The sequence below is a fragment of the Phlebotomus papatasi genome, chromosome 1 (genome assembly GCF_024763615.1).
Source record: "Phlebotomus papatasi isolate M1 chromosome 1, Ppap_2.1, whole genome shotgun sequence".
Taxonomy (NCBI): domain Eukaryota; kingdom Metazoa; phylum Arthropoda; class Insecta; order Diptera; family Psychodidae; genus Phlebotomus; species Phlebotomus papatasi.
The window spans coordinates 88,477,108-88,490,057 of NC_077222.1; the positions used below are offsets into that span (position 1 = coordinate 88,477,108).

Here is a 12,950-nt window from a genome sequence, read left to right on the forward strand (position 1 = left end):
GTATTCAAGTAAAATCATTAAGAGTAAAAAAAACCCTATAAATTAATTTAGTACATGGAAATTCGGGTCCAAATAGGAGCCCAGTATTTCCTGATACATTTTATAATCAAGCTCTAATATTTTTACATTAAAGATATTTTTAAATTAACAAAAACAACGGAGAAAGACCTATTTCGTGCTCTCAATTTTTATTCAATACGATGGCCTCAATTCTGAGACCAAAATCAAGATCAAAATTTCAAGCTGTCAAATATTTCCAAAATCAAGATTTCGTATTCTAACGCGAAGTATAAATAGAACTTAAAATGTCTTAGCTAAGAACCAAGATTTCAAGATTTTCCACAGTTAACGAAACGTCACTTCTGACAAATATCTTCTTTTTCTTTGTTGAATTTGTGGAAATTTCGTCATATAAAATAGGAAAATTAAATATAGGACGTATTAAAGAATAAATGAGAGGCCATAAACGGGAGTACAGGAAGTGCAAACCAAACTTGTGACCTGTGATAAACCAAGAAATACATGCTAGATATAATTATTTTGCAGATATCCTCCGGGTGATGTACTTCGATATGTACATTTAGAAATACGTACCATTTCGATTAAATTACAAGGTCAAATACAGTATTTTTCAAAGTAATTCCTCTTTTTGTACCATTTCTTATAGAAATATTCTTCATCAATAGTAATTTCCATATGAAACTCTTCAAATTGTTATTATCTTGAAAATTCCAAGCACCTCCGAGAGGTCCTTGGAATTATTTCAAGTAAATAAGAAATTTGACGTCTTGAAATCTTGAAATAATGGTTCCAGAATTTCAAATCTTGATATCCACAGTTTGTGTCTTGGATTTCAAGATTCCAAGACATTTGACAGATTTGACATTTTGATCTTGATTTTTTGATTTCAGAATACCAAAATCTGGAAATATTCTTCATCTTGATCTTGATCTTAGTCTCAAAATTGAGACCGATGTTTCGGAAAGCTACATTCCCTTCATTAAATCTACAAAACCGGTGACAACCAAAATCTAGAAGATTATTCATGCATCTATTCATGCAAATATTTTTTTGACTTCACTAAATTAAAGAAACGTTCATAGTCTTAAGGTAAATCTGTCCGACTTTTCACCATTTAAAATTCGAAACTTTATATTAATAGTTCTTTAGAAAATCTTCTCTAGATTCAAATGCACTTGAAATCGTGAAAATCGTTTAAATAGAAGCCTAATTAAAGCAGTTTTTATGACCTATTGTTTGCTACTCGAAATTTTTTTTTCAAATTAACAAGACAAGTTTGTCAAAGGATGTTCTCCAATACAGAATATGGGAGTTTTATCAAATCAGCAGCAAACTGACCCTTCTTAAAAGTTTGTCAAAAGGATATTTTTTCACATAAAATATGGGAAAAACATCCTTTTGACAAACTCTTAACAAAAAAAACATTCTTTACCAATTTGACAAAACCTTTTCTCTATATGGAAAAAATACTTTTAAGATTTACCGACTAACTCTGAAGATTTAGTTGACCGCCGATTTAACAAAACTTTGCAAAATTCTGTATTGAAAAACATCCTTTTTCTAAATTTTGTTTTATTAATTTGACAAATTTTTTTCTTCTTTTTTTTACACTCTGCAAACATGTTTAGAACGATACTAGTTTAGGTTTAAAAAAAAATTCATAAGGAAATATTTAAAGAAAATTGTTAAATCGTATGCAACTGATCGGCATCGCTATGGGAGTTCCGGCTTAAATGAAAATGAAGTGAAAGAAATTGATTTAAATTGCCTACTATTGAGAGATTATTTATAAAATAATTTTTGAATTGCCTCTAAATTATGTATGCAAATATTTTTCAAGCGGTAAATTTGAAATGCATTTTTGTGAACAGTTAGAGCTGAAAATGTTTTGCATACATCACGACGTTTCCGTATTTTATTACAAATATATCTCCTGGAGGTATGCAAATTTTCTGTGATACTGAAGGGAATACACGGGCTTTTTTCGGTTCCGAAAATTTTTTTCAAAGCGGAACTCCCTGTATTCAACCAGGCTGGGATAGATTAAATTCGTTCTTCTTTCTTTGTTCTAATTTCCTGATTTTGTATTTTCTTTTTCTATTTTTCCTTTTCTGACTTAATCAAACCATGTAATAGGGGCGGATCCTATTGGTATTGATTTTAAATAAATAAATAAATATAAAAATGAATAATTTATATAAAAAAAATAAGGTTCGTTATTTGTTAAACTTTCTTAAAGGAGCGATTTTCTTTTATGAAATACGAAAAACTTTGCCATACTAAAGATAGAAAATTCTTTTTATAAACTTTTCAAAGTTAATAAAGGTGCTGGATTCTGGGGACATTCTTTTAAAAGTCAAAAAAAGTCCATTTGAGAAAATATACAATTTAATATATTTTTCCAAAACAGGAGTAATACAACAGTTCAGAAAAATCTCCGTAGCTAAGCTTCCACTTAACCGATTTTGATAATTTTAAGTGCAAAAGAAAGCTGAATAAATTCCCCTGGAGCCTATAAATAAAAAGTTTTGAACTTCTTTCACCTAAAATCCGGTTAGATATATCTCAAATTTGAGAAAATTATTCTTCAACAATTTTTGATTTTAGCAAGTCTTTGTTTCTGCGTGTGTTACTTCTTTTGTGCAAATTGTCGATAATTGCACAATGTAAATAATTGATAAGAACCTCCTCATCTCATTTATGTGTGTGAAAAAATATTGATTTTGTCTTTGACGACCATGACATTATATTTGTGCATAGAAAAAAATGAGAACCTCAGCTTGTATCTCTCACGACTCTCCATGATTAAAAGCAAAATACTATTTAGAAAACATTATAAGGTGAATATTGCAATAAGATATCGACTACACATTGTAATTCTCTCTTTCTCTACCTCAACTAATCATTTTTTTTCTTTTATTCCTTTATATACCAATTGAACATAAAATCGTGTTGATTTTTTTTCTCTTTCTGTGCCACAGTGTCTCTCACGCCATTTAAAACATATTACTATACACACATACATCATGGGATTTATCTTGTGTGTTGTATATTTTAAATGTTATAGAGTGAAAGTCAATTTTTCAATTGGCTAATTATAAAGAAAAAAAACTACATTTATAAAAGTTGTTATATAGTTGATTCATATTTCAACTCTTATAGATATCGTTTTTTTTCTGTCTTATTGCTCTAACTTTGCAGGACTTACCTGTCCATTTGCCGTTGTAATATTCTGTGTAAATTTGGCCGCTGTAAATTGATTCACAGCATTTGCAGGTATCGCACTGGCAAATTGGGTCGTGAACGGAGAAAAGTTCATCTTTTGATACTGAAATTCAGAAAGAAAAAAAAGTTCTATGAAGCTTTTTCACATACAAAAAGAAACTTATACTGAGTAATTTCAATAAAATTTTTCTTTTCATTTGCTCGTATTTAAAGGTACAACAATATGCAATATTTTGTATTTACCGGTCCGCCCTGCTCGAGAAATTATATTTTGCTGTAACTTTACGAATTTCAGATTTTGAAAAAAAAACACATTTTAATTTTGTCCGTTTTTTATGAATTACCGGTCTAGAAACCAAACGTTTAAAGTAGAAGTTATCGATTTAGAATTTTCGACGACATCCTCATTTGTCGAAATTCCATAATAAGTTCCTTTATCCTAGCTCTCTCGTAAATATCGACATAATGTTTGCTTGCTTGTATACAGATTGACTTTACCGGTCACGGATATCGACTTTAGGTTTTTAGTAACCTGTCTCAAAACCAATCTTCTTTTTATCGATCCCTTTCATTACCTTTAAAAACACCTTTTCATCCTAAATAGAAAACATTGTAGGCTCTCCACCATGTAAACATTTCGTCTGTATAGACGTCAATAACCCCTATAAATTTCTACATCGGATTTTTCAAGGTCAATAGCCAAACCATTGATTGTGAAGGATTTATCTATTGACAGCTTTCGGATAAAATTAGATACTTAATAATTTGAAAATTGTTAAAATCGGTTCTTTTTCGTATTTCGAAAGAGACAAGAAACTGTAACTCTGCAAGTTTTATAAAAATATTTGGCCAAAATGCTCTGCGAGTCGATGGTAAAACAAAGTTTTGAATAATTTACAGTTACCAGTGAACACAAAGAGAAAAGCTAAGATATCAAAAACATACTAATTTGATCATTTTTTTAAAGAATGGATTGTAGAATCTAAATAATAAAAAAAACGGAGGGTTTCCATCCTCTTAGTCAAGACACATCTTTACGTTTCTTACGATGTATAAGTGGTTTAATCCCATTTATTTTGATACTCACAGTGAAAGAAAGGCCTTGCCCAAAACATTCCCAGTGTCCACTAAACCGGTAATAATTTTCCAATCTTCTATTAAATATTTGAATATACTTTAGTATTATTTATAAGATAAAAGATCTTTAAAATGGTCCAATTGATCCTTAAAAGCTGATTCGTATTCTTTGATAGAAATCTTTCACTTAAAAATGTCAAATGTCTTCAAACCTTGAAACTGAAATTTTACGAAGTAAACAATAACGAAGAAGAAATGTCAATGTCAAACATCTTTAGCTTTTTTTTATTTTAAATTGGGCGAGAGACTTTTAGAAATTACGCAGTTCTTACAAATTGTGATAAAGGTATTTTACGCCTGAAAAATTTATCACTTATGGCAATTTCTTATATTTATTGCATTTATGATTTTGTATAAGGAATTTTTATTGGTCACCAATGCTAAGACGGCGCTAGACGCTGTTTGGTTGTTCTTCACATCCCTAAGTTACCACTTCGAGTTTTTAAGAGACTTGTGTCTCAAAATTCAATGTAAATATTAAAATGTAAATAAATAAATAGAATTAAAAAATCATAAATCAAAGACAAATATTTTGTATGTCCATTGCCATCTTCGTCTTGGATGGATACCATCCTCTTATTTAAAAAAAAATTAAATGTCAGAGAAAGGCAGAGTTTTGATTGTATTCGATTATTAAGATCATCAAATTTTGTAAGTTTTCCTATACCATGAAAAAATTTCAGAATTTTTGGTATTGAAATAAGTTAATCTGTCCCAGAAGGTCATTAGGGGAGCCCGGGGAGATTTGGGACAGGGGTAGTGTGGGACAAAGTGATTTTTCCAATGATTATCAAAATAAATGAAATTAAACCACTACACAATCGTAGGCAGCATTAAAATGTATCTTGACCAAAAGAATGGATAACCTAAATTTTGTTGTTTAGATTCTACAAACAATTCCTTAAAAATTTATCAAATTACTATGTTTTCGATGTCTCAGTTTCTCTCTTTTTATTCAGTACCTAGTAACTAAAAGTAATCAAGATTTTGCTTTACTATTTTGGCCAAGTATTTTCATACATTTTGCAGAGATTATGCTACGGTATTTATTGTTAGAACATTTTAAGTAGCAAGACTACATACGTGGATGTTTGAGTTACTAAAAACATGATGAGTACAGACAGATGCAAAATTTCGATGAAAAAGAAACGATACAATGTCGAAAGCTCTGGAAACTTGAGTATTTTAATTTTGGATTAAACCACCTCACCGACGCTCACCGGAAGACCAATTTTGTCTTGAAAAGCAAAATAGAATTTCGATGAAATCGTAGGTCGCGCGGATATCGTTTTTAACAACAAGAAAAATATTCTTAAGCAAAATTAATAACTTAAAGTGTTTTTTTTTAGTGTCCAAACATCCGAAAAATGTGTTTTGTCAGACAAGGGAAGAGCACCAGCGATCGGCAGTGTTCCTCGGATCGTCAGTTTATTACCATATTGTTGTAACAATTCAAATTAATTTTTAAATATTATTAGTTACTTTTTACTATTTAACTATTTAGCTCAGATTTAATTTATAAAACCAATTTTCTGTGAGACACCTGATTAAATTTGTGACGATCCGAGTTACAGAGTACATAGTTCCAATCAAACCTATTTGTTATTAATTTACTGTAAAAATTTGACATTCAATTGCACAGATATAGTTAAATGGATCACTAATATATCGATTAGCATAAACAAAAATACCAAATAGTATTTTGAGGCTTATATTTTCAATTAAATATCGAATATGTCTCTTAACATTCCGATTCGGGCGGGGAGCTCTTCCCATATGTCTGTTAAACCAGCTTAAAAAAGTGGTATGAAGACTGAAATAGATCAGGAAGTTCGCAAAGTTTTTCGTTGTGTTGAAAAAATGTCTTAGGGAAGAAGGCTAAGAAGATTTAGATTGTAAGCTACAAATGAAGTTGTTCCCAAGTAACTACTTGACCTAGAGCTGAAGCTCCCTATCAATTTATGCCAGAAAATACCGCATCCCAAACATCCTTGTTCTTGTCCCACGGAGCACTGGATCGGGAATGTTAGGGACAGAACGACAGATTAAACATTTTTCTTTCTCCAAGAAAGTCCATTTATTTTCTGAGCTCAATAGAATCCTTATATTAAAGCCAATACCTGGTACTATACTGTGAATATAAGATTGGACATAAAAAAACTAAAACAATGTCTTGGCTCTTTGAAATAATGGCTGAAAATCAAAACACGAAAAAGTGTCACAAATTCCCCCGGTATCCCCTGCACTCAAAGTTAAGTTTTGTGACAATTTTAAGCAATGACATAACCTTGCAATTTCCGCAAAGCTTTATTTTGTGTTCTATTGGTAAAAAGATGAAACTAAGACAGTTGTAGATTAATACATGGGGTAGTTGTAAACACTGATTTTTATGACTACACTACTTGGACTTACGTCGATTATTTCTTCAATGGACGAGGATTTTAAGTGTATCTATGAATGCATACAGCTCTCGTTCTCTGAAGTGTTATGTTTACTACTGCCCAGTTCTCCCTATATAGGGGAAAACTTTCAGGCTTCGCACGCACTCTGGGCTTCGAACACTTAATATTTTTTCCCATATTCCTCTAAAAATATGAGTTACACATTTCTTTAAAAAAATTAGGTAAGATTCCTTAAGAACTATAAGATAAATATGAAGTATTTAGAGCCAGAGCATATGCAAGGCCTAAAAGTCTTCCCCTATTTTTTGAATAAAATTCTGGCAATTGCATATTCGCACGTATAAGAAAAAAATTTTAAAAACAATGGGTAATTCCTTCTGCATTCATTGAGATGAAAACCTGTAATTTTTAGCAATTTACTGGTTCAGTCAAACAATAATCTAAACCGGATGTATGCAAACAGGTCCGTTGGGACAAGTTTAATTAAATCTAACCCGTTTAAGCACCAATTAGGTTGCTTAATAGAACCAAAACTTTAATGGTCTTTTTATAAATTTTCAGAAGTTCTTATATAATACGGACTTCAGACCTAATACCGAAAATAGACGCAAAATTCGAAAAATTTAGTGGTAAAGGATCAGCCCAAACTATCATACACTGAGGATTTTGGATCAAGGATTAGCGTTTTTAGCGTAAATTTCTATTAAATCTCCACACTGTGATTGCTTAAGACTTCTTAAGTGCAATATCAATGAATTTTTTGTACAGAAAGATGCATTCTGATCTTCCCATTACTCCAATCTTAATGCATTTTAAGATTTTGCGACATTGCGTACCATTACTCTCCATGTTTTTTCACCCAATTGACATTTCGAAAAGCATCCAAAAACACCCAAAGTGAAGCTTTTTATTTTCAGCACTGGCGCTGATGTCGCCTTATCTCTTTAGTTTCACTAGACCTCACGAATTTTGAAGATCAGCCTGATCCTCTAAATCAGAAGCGTGCAAGAACCGTTAAAATCGAATAAACGTCAAATAAAACATGCACGTCAATGGTGAAAACGTTACCAGAGCAAACTTATTTTGACGTTTATTCGGTTTCCAACGGTTCTTGCACACCCCTGCTCTAAATTTTAGGCTGACCCCTGAGTGTAACGACACCAATCCTCATTTTTCGAGCTGATCCCTAAGTCGATCCCTGTGTCTATTTTGGGCTTAAGACTTAGCCACTTGGCTTAACTCCACTAATTCCAAATCAGGCACGATTTTTTAGAAAATTGTTGTTTAGGATTAGATTATAAGATCAAATCAATAAAATTGCTTGTTATTTAGATTTTTGAGACCTTCGGGAACTGGGCTGGGCCTTGACAGACTTGAGGATTAGCCGAGAGACGGCTTAGCGTAATTATATTAGAAATAATGGTTAAACCACATTTCTATCATTTTCTATTAAGTCGTCTCTCGGCTTATCCTAAGTGTGTCAAGGACCTAAACCTCCAGTCTGAAGCCGGCATAAGTTCTCGAGAGCCTTAGTAGTGCGCTACTTGCATAAAGGTTACTTAACCCAGTGAGGGCTTGGAAATGTTTAAATTGAAGATTACTAGAAAAAAAAATCATAGAGAAATTCGAGCACTTTGCGAATTTTCCTTCACCTTCCATCTTCTAGATTTGTTGCAAAGAATTTGCATTGTTTAGCAATAAGAAAATAATAATTCAATGAAAAAAACTTTAGACTCACATCCAAAAAGTTATCATTATCATCCATTTCCATTTGGGAATCGAGTGAGAAACTTTAGAGATCGGTGAATAGCTGTAAATCGACTCTTCAAGATGCTCAACACACAAATTCTAACAGTTATATTCTTCGTTTTATTTTCTTCACCTCTTCCCGCTGATGTTTCTCTCTCTCACAAGAGAAATTAAATTATAGTATAAAAGTTACACAGTTAGATTTATAATTAAATTAACTATTGTAATTAATGAGTTATTTTTAGAGTGATTATCTGTTAATGTTTTTTGGGTTATAACTGATTTGAAAGATTTTATAAAAATTATTTAGTTCATGGATTTTCACACAATTTTTGCACTATTTGGGGTTTGCAATTTTTCTTTTACTTTTTTTTTGCTGAAGAAATAATAATAAATTTTAAATGAGTATTGTTTGTAGAGAAGTCGTTGTAATAAGCTTGTTTCTATATTTCTTCCTTTCAAATTGCAACACACTGAGTCACAATGAATTTTTCCACACAGGTTTTTCTCTCAATATACTTAAGAATTCACACAACACCATAGCAAAGATCAACCATTGAAATTCCGTTGAAATCACCGAAAAATATGTCTTGATGACGAAGAAAAATTTCCAAAAAAGAACACTTGAAGATACTTTTTTTCAAGAACTTTGGAAGAAAGTTTTGGCTGGGGAGCTTTTCCTAACTTAAGCCTCCCTCTCTTTTTTTTCTCGTTTTGGGGATACCCCCAATGTGTCTCCGGATTTTTTTTCTTTCTGAGCTTTGATCACCCTCTTCTTGGATTTTTCTTCCACTCTCTTCTACCACAATTCACCAAAAACTTTTAACACCACTCTTCACGATGGCTAGTCAAGACAGTCTTCTTTGGGAGTTTCCGCCACCAACACTCAACCTCCCAACCCATCGACTTTCCTCACTCTCTCTCTACTGAAAAAAAAATTGGTGGTAGAGTAGCCTCAACACTTCTTGTAACACCGTCAAAGAGTGAGAGAAACCAGCGCCCAATTGTGGGGTATAAATGTATAAAAGTAGTGAAACAGAATCGTCACTGACACTAAACAGTTCTTCTCTCTTTTGGACAGGCCGAGGAATACTTTCCGGGACAACCTTTTTTTTTGTCATTAACTTCCACAACACTCTTCTCTTCACAAACTCATTTAACAAGAAAAAAAGAACAACCTCTTCTTAAGCGATTTACTTGTAAAAATTTTCTGGGACCACGAAAAAAGCCCCGAGAGCGCAGTTTTGTGACCTATTCGTATTGGTCTCAATCTTTACAATAAGCAACGTTGAAGAAGAAAAGAAGTGATATTCCACCTCGTTGTTAACTTTCCAACATTATGTGGCCAAGGCACAACTACACCTTGGAAATACCTCGCTCTCAACAAGTACAATCATCCACAATCGCGTGTGTATTTAATAAAACTTTATTCATCCAACTTTTAATAATATTATCATTCACACAGAGAGAAACCCCAAAGCTCCACCAGTATTTGTGCAATTTTTCAGAGGTGAGAGCACACCTGTGTTAGTGTTGAGCCATTAAGCATAAAATGTGACTAGTGCTTTGAAATCATATATTTAAAAAAAAAGACACACAATAATATTGTGAGAAAAAATCAAAACTTAAACTCTTGTTTACGCATTTTATCTAAAAACCATTTAGAAAAGCCTCTTAATCTTCTATAATCCACCAAATGTACCTCTTTAAGAAAATCTCATTTAGCACAAAAATACCTTTTAATACTTGGAAAACCCCATCAATAACAAATTTCCTCTCTTCAATACACTCAAAAATATACCATAGCGACATATAATTGCTATGTACACAAAAATATTTAAACATTATCCACATGAAAGAAATTTTTAGAAAGTGGAGAGAGTAACGTGAATCGCTTGTGATTTCAATTTGTACGGAGAAAAAAGATCTCTTTGAACACGTTGCAATTTTTTTTCAACTTCATTCAATAATCTTTGAGATTATTTATTTTTATTTTTCTAACAGCCTAAAAAACACAAAAACATACCTATTTATTGTTCTTATTCTGCTGTACGAATAAAATAAAAAATTAAAAATTAAAAACAATAAGCCAAGACACTTATCTCAATTTTTAGACTGATCCGAGACACACACCTTGAAGTCATTAATTTGCCATTACTGAAGAGTATTTTTTTCTTTTAAGATCGACATACTGACAGAATGTCCATTGATTGATTAAAAACAATTATCAAAGACACTAATCTAAAATTTTTACACCCATCCGAGACACACACCTTAAAGTCATTCATTGGCCATTAATGAAGAGAATTTTTTCTTTTATGAGCGACATTCTGACAGAATGTCCATTGATTGATTCCCTGTCGTTAAGGACAGCAATAGACCTATCAAACAATCAACAATCGACAAGAACGACTCTCGGAATAAATTTCGATCAGCTAAATTCGCAACAATCCAGAAACGTAGAGTGAGGTAGGTGGGGCTACATTGAAAATGCTATATTCTCGCGTATTTCTAAAAGAAACTAGGCTTTAACGTAATGTAACATAGATAGATAAAACAATAGCGGATTTAAATTAATTTATGGCTAGGTCCAGCATACTTTAGAAATATGCTACTTTAGATATATGTTTTCAATGTAGCCCCACCTCCCCCTAATACTAATCGCGAATTAACCCCCTAATCGCGAAAGGTTGACTCAAGAGTCACACCTGTAGGGGAATCTGTAATTTTCGTGGCATTGTCACGCGTGAGTTCGAAACCTGACAATGCCAATCGAGCTTTTTTTGTCATATCATATGAGTTCGAAAATGCAATTCATTGATTTTTTAATGAAATTCCTTTACTGAATGATTTTATGAAAATACAGTTCGTCTTAGTTGAATTGTTCTATAAAATTCATTGTCATTTGAATTGCCAGAAATCTCAAATATATGACTTCTGACAATGCCACGTGAGCGGAAATGGCAATGCCACAGCTACAGAATCGCATTTTCGAAAAAGCTCTCCTAAGATCTGAACCCAATTTGTCATATGGCATTGCCAGAGCGTTACAGAATTCCCCTCCTGGAGTTTGAAGTTTGAAGTATCACGGCTAAAAATTGAACACCTTACAATTTGCACAAAATGTCGTTGATGTTCGAAAAACTCAAAAAGAATTTAGAATTTTCATACTAAAACTTCACGCAAGGTTATAAGAAATTAATGAAATACTGCAATAAGAGGCTGTCAATGCATTTGCTCAGTTATTACAAAGGGATTTAATAGGTGCAAACACAAGTGGTGTTTGATTTTCCAATAGTGTCTTAAATAAAATGTAAATGAACTCTATTTGCACAAAAAGTCATTGATGTTCGAAGAATTCAAATTCAGTTTCGAATTTTCTTATCCGGAGAAAATTTATGAAACATCACACTAGAAAGTTCGCAAAAAGAGTTACTCTGTGATTATGGAGTGATTAAATAATGGGGTAGAAGTAATAAGCATTGTTGCTTCGTGTTTTTCCGTATAACAAAATGACAACCAACAAATGTTGACATTTGAATACTTCGAAATTCGAACACCGTATTTCAGCCGTCTTGCGGAATTAACAAGAAGTAAGAATGTCTCTTTTAGGTGCAAACAAAAGTAGAGTTTGATTCTCCAAAAGTGTCTTGGATAAAAGGTAAATGGAACTCTATTTCCACAAAAAGTCATTGATGTTCGAAAAATTCAAATTCAATTTCAAATTTTCATACTAAATTTTCGAATAGGGTGGAGAAAATATATAAAATATCACACTTGCTCGCAAAAGAGTTACTCAGTGATAATGGAGTGATTACATAATGGTAAAGAAACAATAAACGTCGTTGCTTTACGTTTTTCCGCATAACAAAGTGAATACTAGCACATTTTGGCACTTGAGCACTTCGAAATTCGAACATTACTTCAACCACCTAGCGGAATTATCAAGAAGTAAGAATATTTCTCTTTTAGGTTTTCAAATAGAGCTTCGAAATTTTCAAGCTGTACTTAAAAATGATAAGAGTCTTCTTGATAATACTGCAAGATGGTTGAAGTACGTCCTGTTCGAATTTCTAAGCTACTCGTTGTCAGTCTTCACTTTGTTGTAAGAAAAAAAGCAACGATGCTTACTAGTTCTTCTCACACTTAGTATTTCTCTGTTCCAATAATCAAACACTGAGTAACTCTTTTCCCAGATTTTTAGTAGATAGGGTAAAGTGGTACAAGTTGGACAGTAGTGGTATAAGTTGGACAATGGTACAATTTGGACAGGGCTTTTCGTCTTGATAAATTTAGTACTTCATTTTTATTTGTATATTTTTAATGCTTTAGTTTTATAATTTGGTTTCTTGTGCTTAGAAACAAATTTTATACTGTATTTATCAAGAAAAAAGCCATGTCCAACTTGTACCGGCG

General features: G+C 32.2%; 1 protein-coding gene across 2 annotated transcripts in view; it reads right to left on the reverse strand.

Annotated features, from left to right (window-relative positions):
* The window catches only part of LOC129797975 (zinc finger protein with KRAB and SCAN domains 5-like), a 42,340-nt gene that overhangs the window by 11,778 nt on the left and 17,612 nt on the right, over positions 1-12,950 (reverse strand). Inside the window, exons 1-2 of one of the 2 annotated variants that reach the window (XM_055840880.1) lie at positions 8,524-11,367; positions 3,230-3,349 (exon numbers count right to left, since the gene is read on the reverse strand). In XM_055840880.1, the coding sequence (XP_055696855.1) occupies positions 3,230-3,349; positions 8,524-8,556 (153 nt within the window). In that variant the 5' untranslated portion in view covers positions 8,557-11,367. Of the gene's footprint in view, positions 1-3,229; positions 3,350-8,523; positions 11,368-12,950 lie in introns of those variants that run through there. The other variant, XM_055840881.1, reaches the window with a different exon arrangement.